Source organism: Leptidea sinapis, chromosome 43 (genome assembly GCF_905404315.1).
Source record: "Leptidea sinapis chromosome 43, ilLepSina1.1, whole genome shotgun sequence".
NCBI lineage: Eukaryota > Metazoa > Arthropoda > Insecta > Lepidoptera > Pieridae > Leptidea > Leptidea sinapis.
Window position 1 is genome coordinate 8,593,719 of NC_066307.1, and position 15,479 is coordinate 8,609,197.

General features: G+C 35.7%; 1 protein-coding gene across 2 annotated transcripts in view; it reads left to right on the forward strand.

The window, feature by feature from the left end:
- Positions 1-2,779: 2,779 nt before the first annotated feature.
- Positions 2,780-15,479, forward strand: part of LOC126976967 (protein FAM50 homolog) — a 278,663-nt gene continuing 265,963 nt past the window's right edge. The window contains exons 1-6 of one of the 2 annotated variants that reach the window (XR_007732056.1): positions 2,780-3,614; positions 3,842-3,943; positions 4,309-4,513; positions 8,005-8,159; positions 10,688-10,800; positions 12,516-12,874. Coding sequence is in view for 1 of the 2 variants with exons in the window: in XM_050825599.1 (XP_050681556.1) it covers positions 3,270-3,614; positions 3,842-3,943; positions 4,309-4,513; positions 8,005-8,159; positions 10,688-10,800; positions 12,516-12,615 (1,020 nt within the window). In the remaining variant the exon portion in view is untranslated. Of the gene's footprint in view, positions 3,615-3,841; positions 3,944-4,308; positions 4,514-8,004; positions 8,160-10,687; positions 10,801-12,515; positions 15,186-15,479 lie in introns of those variants that run through there. The other variant, XM_050825599.1, reaches the window with a different exon arrangement.

Sequence of the window (15,479 nt, forward strand, 5' to 3'; positions counted from 1 at the left end):
TGTATTAATATCAGCAGCGTTGCCCCATAGCAATATACCATAGGACATAATACAATGGAAATAACTAAAGTATACTAGTCGCGCCGTATCTATGTCAGTTAATTGTCTAATTTTTTTAACCGCGTATGCTGCAGAACTAAGTCTGTTCGCCAATCCTGCAATATGGGGGCCCCATTGTAATTTGGAATCTAGAGTTTAATAGAGAGATTAATTCAACTACTGCTTTCAAGACATATAGGCCGCACGATCTAAGGCGCCATATATATCTGGTTCCCTAGAGAGAGAATTGGTTCGAACCCCAAACCCCTGACCAAGGTTTATTATCAGAATATAATTAAATATTTATAACGAAATAATTGTACATATAATTAAATTTTTATAACGAAATAATGTGCGTGATGTATCGCACCACTCGATCTCCTCCCGTGGATGTCGTAACAGGCGACTAAGGGATACAAACAATGGAGGATGGGCAGCAGCGTCTTTCGTTAAGAGCACACCATTTACCACTAAGTATATCGAAGATATCCCAGACGTCAGCCTGTGCGAGATTGGTATGGCTCTAAAACAGCATAACAAGACGCATGGTGATGATGGAACAACAGTTGAGCTTCTAAGAGCTAGCGGTACTTAAGACCCTCCAGAAACTTTTCAATTCCGTCATCCTCGAAGGCAAAACGCCACAAGCATGGCACAGAAGTATAGTGGTGCTGATCTTCAAAAAGGGCGATAAAATGCTTTTGAAGAACTATAGGCCCATATCACTTCTGATCCATGTATATAAGCTGTCTCGTGCGCAGGCTTGACGTCTTCCAGCCTCCCGAACAAGCCGGCTTTAGCACCATAGACCACATACATACGCTGCGGCAGGTTATACAGAAGACAGAAGAGTACAACTAGCCACTATGCCTTCGTGGACTATGAGAAAGCCTTTGATTCGATCGAGACCGGGGCGGTGCTTCAGTTTCTCCAGAGGTGCCACATTGATTACCGATATATCGAAGCGTTGAAAGCGTGTTTGTATAGAAACGCCACTATGTCAGTCCATCTCCAGGATCAGATCCCAAAGCCTATCTGACTGCAGCGGGGAGTCAAACAAGGCGATGACATATGAATAAATGAATGAAAACATATCGCCCAAGCTGTTCACCGCTGCGTTGGAAGATGTCTTTAAGCTTCTGGACTGGAACAGACTGGGCATCAACATCAACGGCGAATACATCAGTTACCTTTGATTCGCAGACGATATCGTAATCATGGCAGAGATCATGGAAGACTTAAGCCATATGCTCGATGGCCTCAATACAGTTTCCCAAGGAGTGGGTCTTAAATGAACATCAACAAGACGAACATCATGTCAAATGTCCATGTCGCACCTACTCCCATGAACAATTGGGAACTGTAGTCTGAAATTGTCGACGAGTACGTCTACCTCGGACAAACAAACCAGTTAGGCAGGTCGAATTTCGCGAAAGATGTCACTAGTCGAATCCAACTCGGATGGGCAGCGTTCGGGTAGCTTCGTAAAATCTTCTCGTCCCAAATACCACAGTGTCTGAAGACGAAGGTTTTCGACCAGTGTGTGTTGCCAATGATGACTTACGGTACGCAGACGTGGTCGCTAACTATGGGCCTTATGAGAAAGCTCATGGTCACTCAGAGGGCAATGGAGAGGGCTATGCTCGGACTTTCCCTGCGGGATCGAATCAGAAATGTGGAGAGCCGTAGGAGAACCAAAGTTACCGACATAGTCCAAATGATTGCGAAACTGAAGTGGCAGTGGGCAGGGCACATAGTTTGACGGACAGATGGCCGTTGGGGCAGTAAAGTCCTCGAATGGCGAACACGTACCGGAAGACGTAGTGTTGGTAGGCCCCCCATAAGATGACCACCCGATGACCTGGTCAAGATCGCCGGAATACGTTGGATGAGGGCAGCACAGGACCAATCGTAGTGGAAATCTTTGGGGGAGGCCTTTGTCCAGCAGTGGACGTCTTCCGGCTCATGATGATGAACGAAATAATTAAGCATTCTTTTATTTATTGAAACAATTTTTTTAGAAATATTATTAAACAACAATGTTTTGAACTGAAAACTTCTTTAGCATCGTTGTGATTTGAAAGTCGATGAAAGTAAAAAGCGACAGACACTTAAATTCATAAGACTTAACGTGGAAGAAAATGAGATAGGAAGGATTATACAGTGTTTTGGTTCGCGTTTGGTTATGATAGCATCGCAGTTACCGTGTTTTTGTCATTGATACGTTTGGACATTTTTTCTTGAAATAGCTATTTTTAAAAGATCACAATGATTGCGATATAGTATCTGGAGTAGTAGAAAATAATGGAAGAGACGATTCAACATAATAGTGAAAATATACATTTTATTTTAACAAAAGTAAATAAAAAAAACGAATCAAAAAATTGTAATTACTATTTATTTTTGTTTTATATCGATATATATATATATTAAATCGAATGACCGATAATTCTTTTTAATAGAATTGTAAAATTGCAAACCTAAGGCACTAAAACATGCAAGGATTTTTAGACAAGGAAGTTATTTGCCTAAACTGATCTGCAGATATTTATGAATATTGAAAATATTCATGTTTTATACATAATACATGTATATTACAATTTAAAAAAAACATTAGTCGTTTTCGTTCGAGAAAGTGAAATGGAAAATCACTTTTAACAAATCTATCGAGTGCTCGAGCGGAGACGTTACAGTAATACCTTGTGTCAACTGTCAAATGTCAACTTTTTCAGTGCTTGAATTGTGTCTCCCAAGTCACAGTAGGAAGAATAGAATAGAGTTCTTGGCAAAGAATATAATAATTTGTATTTACTATTTATATTTACTTAGGGACAGAGACAAGAGTTACTAATCAAGTAACCACTAACTAACGAGTAACGAGTTCTTGGCTCTTGGTCTTGGTCTTCTGGAACTTGAGTTTTCAATGCACAGAACACTTACTCTAACGAGCTTGAATGTTGCTCGAAAGTTTAAGAATTCTGAGCAAGAGAAGTGAGCTAATAATATATTTACTCTAACGAGGAAGTGGAGTAACACAAAAGTCACAAAGTGTAATAGTAATTTAATTTGTTTCAAGAAAAATAGTGTAAATAACTCTAAACAATTATGCTGAATTAGAATATTTGTACCACACAAATAAAGAGTAAAGCAACATCCTAAATAATTTACTATATAAAAACAAATATTGCAGAAACATTGTAACTATTGTAAAATTTGATTTGATTTAAACCATGGCACACTACAAAGGAGCAGCATCTGAAGCTGGTAGAGCTATGCATTTAATGAAGAAGCGTGAAAAAGCTCAACAAGAAATTGAGCTCAGAAAAAAGAAGATTGAAGAAGACTTAAAGATTGATAATATTGAAAATAAGTTTGCCACTCACTATGATGCAGTAGAACAACAACTAAAGAGTTCTACAATTGGTCTGGTAACACTGGATGAGATGAAAGCAAAACAGGAGCATATAGTTCGAGAAAGGGAGAAGAAGTTAGCTCAAAAAAAAGCAGAAAAAGAAAAAGAGAGACAAAGAGAGATTGAAGCTAAACAAGCTCAGAAAAACAAGCAAAAACGACAGGTACTTTTTTGTTAAGATTACAATATATCTGTCAAATTTTCCATTCTCCATAAATAGCTTTTCTATAAACCTCACAAAACAAAAAAGCCTACCATGTTGTTGTATCATATGCTTCTTTGGCAACTTTTAGTAGTTATTGATTCTATGAATTTTATTTATTCTAATTGTGTATCTATTATTCTTAGACTATGTTTACATGAATATTAATTAAGTTTACACATTTTCAGATTCAAGCACTTTCTTTTGATCTAGATGAACAGGACGAAGATGATGATAATGGTGATCAAGAAACAAAGCCTGAAAATAGTTGGAAGGAATGTGAGGAAGTGGTAAGTACACATTGGAAATAGACTGATTCCCAAATCGGAAAACGTAGACTAGTTTAATCATTACATATTATATATATGTCTGTTCATAATTAACTCAAACACTACAGCACCGATTTTCATGCTTTTTTCACCAATGGATAGCGTGTTTCTCAAGGCGGGTTTAAGTTTATAATTTGTTGAGTTTTTGAATATATTAACGGTATTTGATGGAGTGTTCGGAAAAATATAGCTGTCTGGGTGCTTTCAACAAAAACATTGCCTTAAACCCTTTGAGATATAAAAAAATAATCTATTGTAGAATTGTGTATCTTATCAATCTATTAATGAAAATTAATCGTTTAATAAAATTAATTGAATTAATACAGCCCTATAAGAAAATACGGAAGAATCCAGATGTGGACACATCCTTCTTACCAGACAGAGAGCGGGAAGAGGCAGACTTGAAGCTGCGGGAAGAGCTCAGATTGGAGTGGGCAATGACACAGGCTAGTCTTAAAGATGAACCAATAACTGTTACTTTTAGTTACTGGGACGGATCCGGACATAGGAGACATGTTACTTTAAAGAAAGGTAAATTATACTATGAATTATCTGTGCATGTCTTCTATGTTTATTCGGACTTACTGATTACAAATGATCAAAATATTTTTAGCATTCAGAGTTATTTCTAAGACACTGTTCTATTCTATTCTTTCTACTATGGCTCCTGTGGAAGGTATACTACAAGTTTGCCAATGTCATGTTAAGGTAGACCACCAAGCTTAGAGTATTCTTTTACTAATTTTAATGGTAGTGATCGGTGCTTAAGATTTAAACAAGTTTTATTTTCTTATATCTGAAACAAATATACATGCTGTTAGGACTATAAAGGACATACACAAATATAATAACTACTTAAATTATTTGATATAAGTACTTAGTGCTATTTACAACTTAATCTTATTTATTTTAATATATTTACACAAAATATATAGAAAAGGAGTGAAAACTAGGGAGAGGAGACATTTAAAGCAAGTTGAGCGGGGAATTTCAGGAGGTTTAAAATTGTACTGTTGTCCATTCTCTCTATTTGGCAGCCTTAATTTTGACAATGTATAGAATGCCACAGTAACAATATGTATTAAACCTAGACAGTAAATTTGAGAGGTCACCATAAAAATTTGTAAAAATGGTTCTAATACTAAAGTATTTATAAATTACATAAAATGTAGTGTTATACATTATACAGAACATGTTATCTTTGAGTTTTTCTACTTTGATTCTTTGAGCCGGATATCTTAAATTTTGTGAATATTTGATAGCTATTCTTTTTATAGCTATTTGGTAGCTAGTCTTTGCATTGTATATTGTTTGATAAAGTGCTATATAATTGATACGAACTTACGAAAGTCAGGTTAAAAATCCAATGTTCGCCAGAGTTGTAGAATTTGATATAGGTACATGGTGGCCGAGAAGTTGACATCCAGAGCTAAAATTTGAAAGCCTCATGGTGATGAGTATCCGAATCACCCCTATGTATGTTCTACATATAACAGGATATAGTAATTTTTTTCACCTTTTATCCGCTTTTTTCACCTAATTGTGGTTTAGGACTTTTTTCTAATTTTTTTGAACACTTTTAGTTAATTTTATTGTTGATAATTATTAACTACAGTTGTAATAACCACATAAGAAGCTATGAATAGTTGACAATGCGGAACTAGTTTAGAATTGAGTCGTAACTTCAAGGTAACTGCTCCAGCTAAATTCATGAAAAAGTTCAAGGTATCAAAAACAATGGGGAGCCTATGGCTTCTAACTATTTTTAAAAACTTCCCAGAACATTGGCCAATAAAATGAGCCAAATTCAAATTTAAGCTTTGGTCGTCAACTTCTTGTCCACTCAGTATGCTTACTGGCGTAAAGAAATCTAGCCGTTTTGAAAATATGTTATTTTCAACACCAGATGTGTATTCTGTCCGAGGATAATCTTTACTTTAAAACAGTTTAGTATATTGGCAATCAGTATTACTGTGTAACAAGTTATTGGATATCTCACAAAATGTCCATTGACATACTGACTGCTTTAAAGTGTAATAAATTATATTAATTACTAGCTGGCCCAGCAAACGTTGTATTGCCGATATTAAAATCGCGATACAAAAGTAACTGTTGATCGTAGATGGGTGAAAATTTGAAGTTGTATGTATTTTTTAATACTGACTCATAATCCAACAAATTTAAAAAAAAATGTCAAAAAATTTAAAAAAAAAAAATCGTGTAACCACCCTTAACATTTAGAGGTATGAAAAATAGATGTTGTCCGATTGTCAGACCTACCCAATATGCACTGAGACTGCATTTCATGAGAATCGGTCAAGCCGTTTGAGTTTAACTATAAACACCGCGACATGAGAATTTTATATATTAGATTACCTAACGATTTTATACTGTTATTTTCCGAATTCGTACTACTGAAACGTAACAATATTCACAATTAAACTATGAGTTCAAATACATCTGTTATGGCTTATGTTTTCTTGGGATGTATGAGAATGTATAAGAAGTTATGAGATAGATTGCTTTATTCACTCGTAAACTTGATTGTAAAATGCTGCTAATATCAGGCGGTCCGACCGCTCGTTGTCTCACTCACAATAAAATAACTATACACTGCATCCGGAAAAATAGTGTCAACCCATATTTAAAAAACTAGGAATGTTACCTTTGCACTCCATATGTATGTTCGTTAATTAACTTAAAGCCTTTTTTAAATCAGTAAATGATTTAAATCCGCGTCGTGATTATAAATACTCATTCTACATGATGTCCCCGAACTTTCTAATTATAATAATAGTTGTTTGTTATTGTGTTCGTATTTATAATAAGTTACCGAGTAGTATAAAAAATTAAATCCAAGATCATTTTAAGACTAAGCTCTATAATTGGCTAAATGCTTACAATTTCTGTAATCTTAAGGAATTCATAGATAAGAAATTCAGATGTAAATTGGGTTTAGTTAAATATATGCATACTAGGTATAGTGTTAGCAAAACATATAAGCTCATTGTTAACAATAATTATTGTAGTATAACACCATTGAATACTATGTTTTATGCAAATACGGGAGGAGACGAGCAGGATGCTCAGCTGATGGTAATTGATACGCCCTGCCAATTACAATGCAGTGCCGCTCCGGATTCTTGAAAAGCCCAAAAATTTTGAGTGGTACTACAATTGCGCTCGTCACCCTGAGACACAAGATGTTAAGTCTAATTTGACCAGTAATTTCACTAGCTACGGCGCCCTTCAGACCGAAACACAGTAATGCTTACACACTACTGCTTCACGGCAGAAATAGGCGTCGTTGTGGTACCCATAATCTAGCCGGCATCCTGTGCAAAGGAGCCTCTCATTGGTGAAAAAAAAATCTACTATCCTAGGACTCCTCGGTTGAAGGGCTACATCATTTCCTTCTATGGAAGGAAACTAGCTGGGTGCCCTTCCACGAGGTGACTAGATGATCGTAAACCACTATCATAGATTAATAAAATAATATTCATTTAATTCAGACCATTATAAATCCATATATTGTTAGTAGAGTAGTACTTAAAACTATGTTAGTAAAATTAAAAATTAGCAAAAACATTTGAACATTATATTAATATTTGATTTAAATTAATTCATAAATCTGCGTTGTCTTGAGGCACCAACTACATGGGTGTTTATATGAACCCAGTGTCATTCGGGATTATTACCTATAACCATCCAGGATATTGTTAGTACTCGCACGAATCCTACGCATCAGTGAGGCTGTCCGTATGCGGATGAATGATGAAAAGTCATCCACGTGTGCATCCGCAAACATACCTGATGTGCTACAGTACCGCGGGACTCGGAGAGCATTGTATGCCCACCGCATATATCCGACCCACAGGGCACAGGTATATAAGGCAAAACGCCTTGAACAAGGTTACTTAACCTGTGCGGTACAACGGTAGAACCCGCGAGCCAATTAATGGATACTGTTTGTCATGTTGGCTCGTCCATATTCATTCTTATGGGAAACAGTGTGATTACAGGTAATTCTATATACCAATTTCTTCAGAGATGTCTCGATACATTGAGGCCGGAGTTTAGTGAACTCAAAACTGTTTTGGCTGATCAACTCATGTACGTGAAGGAAGACTTGATACTGCCGCATCACTATACGTTTTATGATTTCATAGTTACAAAGGTGGGTGAGAAATTTTACTATAATTGTACATGTCTTGTTCTTGATATTTGTAATAATTTAATTCTTAACTTAAACGTACATAAGAAGTTATACTTTTTTTTTTATGAAAACAAGGGACGAGACGGATTTATTTACGGTATGTGTGGATTGATGCATCTACTATACTCAATAACTCTTGTGTTTATAAGTATTAATTTACTTTTTTGACTTACTCGTGTAGGCCTTTCAGTTTTTGTCATTTGAGTATTTTTGTTGCGTCACTTTGCATATATTGTAATTGAAATGATATGTAAAACAATTAAAATGTAAATCTTGACTTAAAAGAGTGGCAATGAGTTTCTTGCTGCCTCTTCTAATTAGCTCAACCCTTTACGAAGTAGCGGTAAATTCAATAAGAAACAATATTTTTATTTTTTTTTGACATTCATAACTGTCATTTCCGTGACCTACTTGAATAAAGTGTTTTTGAATTTGAATTTGACGAGCAGGACGTTCAGCTGATGGTAATTGTTCGCCCTGCCCATTGCAAGGCAGTGCTGATAATTGAAAAACCCAAAACTTCTGAGCGGCACTACAACTGAGCTCGTAACCTTGTGATATAAGACGTCAAGTCTCATTTGCCCATGAATTTCACTAGCTACGGCGCCCTTCAGACCGAAACAGAGTAATGCTTACACATTACTGCTTCAGGGCAGAAATGGGCGCCGTTGTGGTACTCATAATCCAGCCGGTATCCGGTGCAAAGGAGCTTTCCACTGGTACTTGTTACTAAAAATAATTTCGCTTCCATTGACATTAAAAAGTATTTAACAGAAATCAGTTTAGAAGAAAAAATGCTTTTCATTGGCACAGGAAAATCCAATAATGTGAAATGTGACAATAGAAAAAGTTTTCTTTTAGAAATGTATATAGAACAAAAGTAATTTTGAAAGATAGTATATACCCTTATTTGGTTTGTATGTACATTGTGATCAGATTATTTGTAACACTCCCATCCACAATCCTTGTATGAATTTGTGTAGTCAATGTAATTTTACCGTTAGATGACCAGCTCAGAGGACAGTATAAAAAGCATAAAAGACATTTATTTTTTCAAAATTAACTCCTTTAGAATTCTTTTTGATGTCATTTCTAATATACTAGATACTACTACCGCTTCGGAAACGAATGGCGCTCTGAGAGAGATGCAGCGGCGCAAGAAACTCTCCCACCATTTTTTTTGGCGCTCATTTTACTGTCATTGCTATTGCTATAAAATAATCATAATCTAGTCCCAGGCTGTCGGATCACTTAGATATTAAGCTGTGGAGTAGTAGGATTTACGACAGAGCCATTTTTTTTATAAAACATTTAAATTTATTTATAGATAATGCCTGAACATTGGCTGGGACATTATTATAAAAGTGTATACATTTACCCATAAAGCTATTTATTTTATTAGGCACTTCAACAGAATACATATTAATACATTTACAAATATAAACTTAACATTATTTACAATTCTAATATGCACACCTATAAATAAATGCACAGCATTGACTAATAACAATTTAAAGTAGGTGTTTTAATAGTTATTTATGCAACTGTTGTGTAATAAGGGGTATTAAAACACGAATGTGGATTTATCTTACGAGGCGAAGCCGAGTGTGATAATAGTGTCACATGAGTGTTTTAATACCTAATTATCAACAGTTGCATACAAGACTTTATCTACACCCAGAATTTGAATCCTCTAAAAGATTCTGGAACAGTTAGCTTACTGCTAACATTAAAGCACCAGTCCTAGTAGTAACCTAATATCATTCATTACTGATTATATACAAATAAACTAAGTATTAATGAAACAATTATTTATTTTAAAATGAGTCGCTCATTTTTTGTAAACAAAACAATAAAAATATCGAAGGAAAATTGCGGGGATTCGAATAACCTCCTTTTTTTTAGGGCGCGCGACGTTCTGGGAGTGTGGAGCGCGCGTAAACGAAAATGTTCTTTTTTTGAAATTCATACAGATACCACGCATCGAGCAATATGAATGTGGCAGTCTGTTAAAACTCTTTGCGCATGAAGGGATAAAAAAAAACATAGGAGTGTTGTTATGAAATTCAGTACAACATTACGACACTCTTTTGGATGATGTAATGGTTATTAGAACATTGGGTGTTTTAATGTTGGCAATAAGCTAACTGTTTCAGAATCTTTAATAGAGGATTAAAAGCATGGGTGTAGATAAAATTAATTACATATAAAAGTAAATGTGAAAATTAATTTATGTTACTAGGTTAGTTTATAGAATAACTTAAAAGTATGTTAGTTTTTTTATTCTTAATTACTTAATTACTACATTTGGGTGTTTTCTAACAAGCATGTTATATTGTTCGCCAGTTCTGATAATTGGCGAATTCAGTCCTAAATTTGTTTTTATGAGAGGTCTGCTAAATGTATTATGAATACTTTGCTATTATGTATCTTATGAGTAGCTCTTAGTTGCAGTAGAATTGAAGTTCTTATTCTCTTTAACATTGCAGGCCAGAGGAAAGAGTGGTCCATTGTTCCAGTTTGACGCTGTAGATGATGTGAGATTAATTAGTGACGCCACGCAGGAGAAACAAGACTCGCACGCCGGGAAAGTTCTTTTAAGGTAAAGGCAATGTGAGAGGAGATAACTGGAGTTTTATACTTTTTTTTATGGAAAAGGATGACATGCGAGCGTACGGGTCACCTAGTGTTAAGTGATCACCGCCGCCCACAATCTCTTACAACACTAGAGGAATCACAAGAGCGTTGCCGGCCTTTAAGGAAGGTATATGCGCTTTTTTTTCTGGGGGTTCAATTGGGCCGTACTCTTTTCTCCCCGTGACTACGGGGTAAAACAGTGAAGTCATTGAATTTATCTGTTTAATAAATAAACCAATCAAGATAAAGAAAAAAGAAAAGAAGATTTCCAGATGATCAAGGTCACATAGGGCAGTGTCAGCAAAAAAACTGTTGAATGTTGAAAACAAGAGAATGTCTCTTGCAACACCAGAGGAATCACAGGAGCGTTGATGGCCTTTAATGAAGTTGTACGCGCATTTTTTGAAGGTACCCATGTCGTATCGTCCCGGAAACACCGCACAAGGAAGCCCATTCCACAGCTTTGTAGTACATGGAAGAAAGTTTCTTGAAAACCGCAGTGGGGGAACACCTATATATTTCTATAGTGCTTGTCCACATGTGCCTATCTCTCGTCGTTTATAAGTTTGTACATCTAGATTCTAGTGTGTATGGTATAATGATCCGTAAACACCTTGTTTTTTACTGATTAAAGGAAGACTTTTGTCCAAAGTGGTTGTGTGTTGTTTACCTCATAAATATCTCGGGCGAAGGTGTGGATTAGATATGCTAACTTGATTATAATATAACACTAGAAATAAGGCATTGCTTGTAAATAATTCTAGTAATCTTCATAAGAATTTTATTGAAAGATGGCTCTGTCGTAAATCCTACTACCCCACAGCTAAATATCTAAGTCATTGGACAGCCTGGGACTGGATTATGATTATTTTATAGCCAAAAACAATGACAGTACAATATTGTTAAAAAGTGCGCAAAAAAGAATGCTGGGAGAGATTCTTGCGCCACTTCTTCTCTCTCAAAGCGCCATTTTATTTCCATGCGCCATGTTTCCGAAGCGGTGGTAAAGAACCAATTTTGAGCAAATAAACACCTTTTATGATTGAAATTCAAGATCCATCATGTTCGTCTATTCTACGATATTACGTTGTGATGAAATCTATGCACACATGCAAAGGACCGACCGACAATCTGGTCAGATCGCCGGAATAGGTTGTGTGAGGTCAGGACCGATCGTCATGGCGATGTTTGGGGGATGCCTTAGTCCAGCAATGGACGTCATCCGGCGGAAACTTATAATATTGTAAACACGTTCAAATAAGTATCTAATTGGGTACTAACTACTAACTAACCATCTAATGACCCCCTATGGTTTTTATTGCTGACTGACATATAAACAGTAACTCCGAGGGCAATTTAAAGGGCTATCGAATCAGAAATGAGGAAATCTGTAGGAGCAAAGTTACCGACATAGTCCAAATTATAGCGATACTGAAGTGGCAGTGGGCAGGTTACATAGTTCGACGGACAGATGGCCGTTGAGGCAGTAAAGTCCTCGAATGGCGACCACGTACCGGAAGACGCAGAGTTGGTAGGCCCCCCACAAGACGGACCGACGATCTGGTCAAGATCGCTGGAATACGTTGGACGAGGGCAGCGCAGGACCGATTGTCGTGGAAATCTTTGGGGGAGGCCTTTGCCCAGCTGATGATGATATAATTATATTTAAAACTGTTACAGATCTTGGTACGAGAGAAATAAACACATCTTCCCCGCATCGAGGTGGGAGCCATACGATCCAACCAAAACATACTCCAAGTATACTATTAAAGGAAAATAATACTCGGTTACTTGTTTTCAATAAGTTTTCTTTTGACTTGTTGACCGAGTGCCCTAGACAATAATATAAATATGCCTATGAAATGGACAGCTGGTGAAGAATATGCAAAATATTTTATTTATTTATTTTAATTAAATTGCGTTACATGCAACTTAGTTACTAAACAAAATTGTAGTTCCAAATAATTGACGACCTGTATAGCCGAGTGGTTAGCAATCCTACCTACTAAGCTAGAGGTCCCGGGTTCGGATCCCGGTAGGTGCAAGCATTTATATTATGATTAATATGGATGTTTGTTTCCGAGTCATGGATGTTTAAATGTATTTATGTATGTTTAAGTAAGTATATTGTATTGTTCTCCATTTATTCGTATACTTAGATTTTATTTTTATTAACTCAAGCAAGTCGAATTATTCTTCATACTATTTATAATTTATTTATTTCATACTAATATACACTGGCCTGCAAAAGTAAGTATCACACTTTTCAAATTAAATTTATTTCTTAACTATAGAGATTTAAGATTAAAAACGTTTTGTTGCAAATTTTATAGGCTTTAATTCTTAGAAACTAAAATTATACATTAGTAACATTTTTAACTTAAAAAAGATAAAACAATGAAAATAGACATTTTTAGTTTAGTGTAAAAAAATTCAACTAAAATGTATTACATGTTATTTAATTTTTAATAACTGGTATTGCCTCCTCGAGCTTTCATTACAGCTTCGAGCCGGTTTGGCATACTGAACACTAGGTTTCGGAGCCGATGTTGGGGAATATTCTCCCATTCTTCTACCAGGGCCTGCTTTAGTGCCCATAGATAGATGCGTGCCCAAGATATGCCAGCCCATACATGTACACTGCCTCCACCGTATTGGACTCTTTCTGAGATGCAGGCTTGAAGGCATCGCTCACCAGGTCACCTGTAAATACTTCGCCTTCCATCAGAAGTGTAAAGGGAGAATCGAGACTCATCTGCAAACAAAATTCTTGACCATTCTTCTTCATCCCACTGCATTTGTTCACGGGCGTATCGCAGTCTCGCTACTCGACGCTGTCTCTCGAGTTTTGGGCCACTCGCTGGTCTTCGGGGTTTCAAATTTGCTTCAGCAAGTCTTCTTCTCTCTGTACTGTCACTAATGTAGTCCCTCCGGGTCTGAAGTAGCTGTTGCTGGACTTCAACTGCATTTTGATGGCGATTTCTTAACACAGTGGAAATAATACAACGATCTTCTCGGGCACTGGTACACCTGGGTCTGCCATTACAAGGTCTCCTCAGATGGTGTCCAGTCTCTTCGTACCTTCGCTTTACCTTCTGGACCGTTCGTACCGTCACACCCACCATTCTTGCAGTGCGACGCATACTGATGCCTAGTCCAGAAAAGCCATGATCCTAGCACATTCTTCAACTGAAAGAGGCATGATAAATAAATGTTATGTGCTTTTTAGCATAAATTTTTAAAACAAGACCCATTGGTCTTGAAAAAATTTAAAACAGAAAGAAAAATGTGAATGGTAAAATTGTAATTCGGAAACGTCCACTTTGAAAAAGGAATGGTTTTGTTTTTGAAGTTTTTTTTCAGCCAATTCTTAAAAGAAGGTTACCGACTATAAAGTTTTTATGTACAAAATTATATTCTCTTTGGAGTCCTTTTTATTTCGAAAGTATATCTTGTGAACTTAAAACGTTATCCCAATTTTAAAAATGTGATACTTACTTTTGAAGGCCAGTGTATAAAATAATAATAATACTTGCAGTAATTTTTAACTAATGGTGAATGGTAAAATTTGCAAACACACATTCTACATTCAAATGCAATATTTTAAGGTTGAAATGTAGGTAATTTTGACATTAATCCACAATGGTAATGTCCGTTATAATAGTAGTTTGAAAAAAATACTAAAATACACAATGAAAAGCACAAAATTTGGTATTCGAAAATTTCCTTATATTAGATAAATCGGTCAAAGATAATGGTTGAAATTTAAAATTAACATCATTTCCTGACTTATCGACGATAGATGAAAATTATATAAATTAACAAAAATCTTATTTTGCAAAAATGGAATAATTTTATCAAATTAATGTATTGTCATCGGTCCTCGATAAATCTACGAAGTTTGAACGAAATCTGGCCGTTTATAGTGGGTCAAAATCGCGCCCAAATGAGTCGATTACAAACAAATATACATACAGGTGAAGCTAATAAAAGGCGTGTAATATAATGAAATCAACTAGAATTTATTATCACTACTTCTCTTTAAATATTGTTTACAAAGATCGAGTGTTTGATCTATCAGAGTTGCGGGCGATGCGACAAAGCTCTTGTTTGTTAAGTGGAAGTATATTTAATAAGAAGATATTTGTTTTTATTTGTTGTATTTTTTTTATTTAACAAAAAATTCTGTCAGTCCTATCGTGAGTTGCTCTATTTCAATATAGTTAGTTACGTTTGTATTTGAGTAAGATTTAAGTGAGTGTGGGCAAATTCTCTGAAAGCTGTGAAAATAGGCATATTTATACAAGTAAATAATGTAAATATAATGGTAAATTAGCTTTATTATCAAAAGTGTGTTTTATTTCAATATCCTTTCCATTGTCGTTGCCTTCTGGTTTACCTAATCTTGATACATAATTTATGTGTAAGAGATTTCCACCTATATATTGACTCATCATTTGGTACGAATTTTCATTTCACCGAGTAGAGGTCAGTTAAGAAAAGAGATTTTTTTTTAAATTATTAACAGAACAACGTCTGTCGGGTCAGCTCACTGACCTCTGAGTCTACTATTTACCACTGGACTGGCGGCTGTCAAAGGGCTTTTGTGTCTGTTTGATATTTGCCATTTTGGTGCTGTTGGCC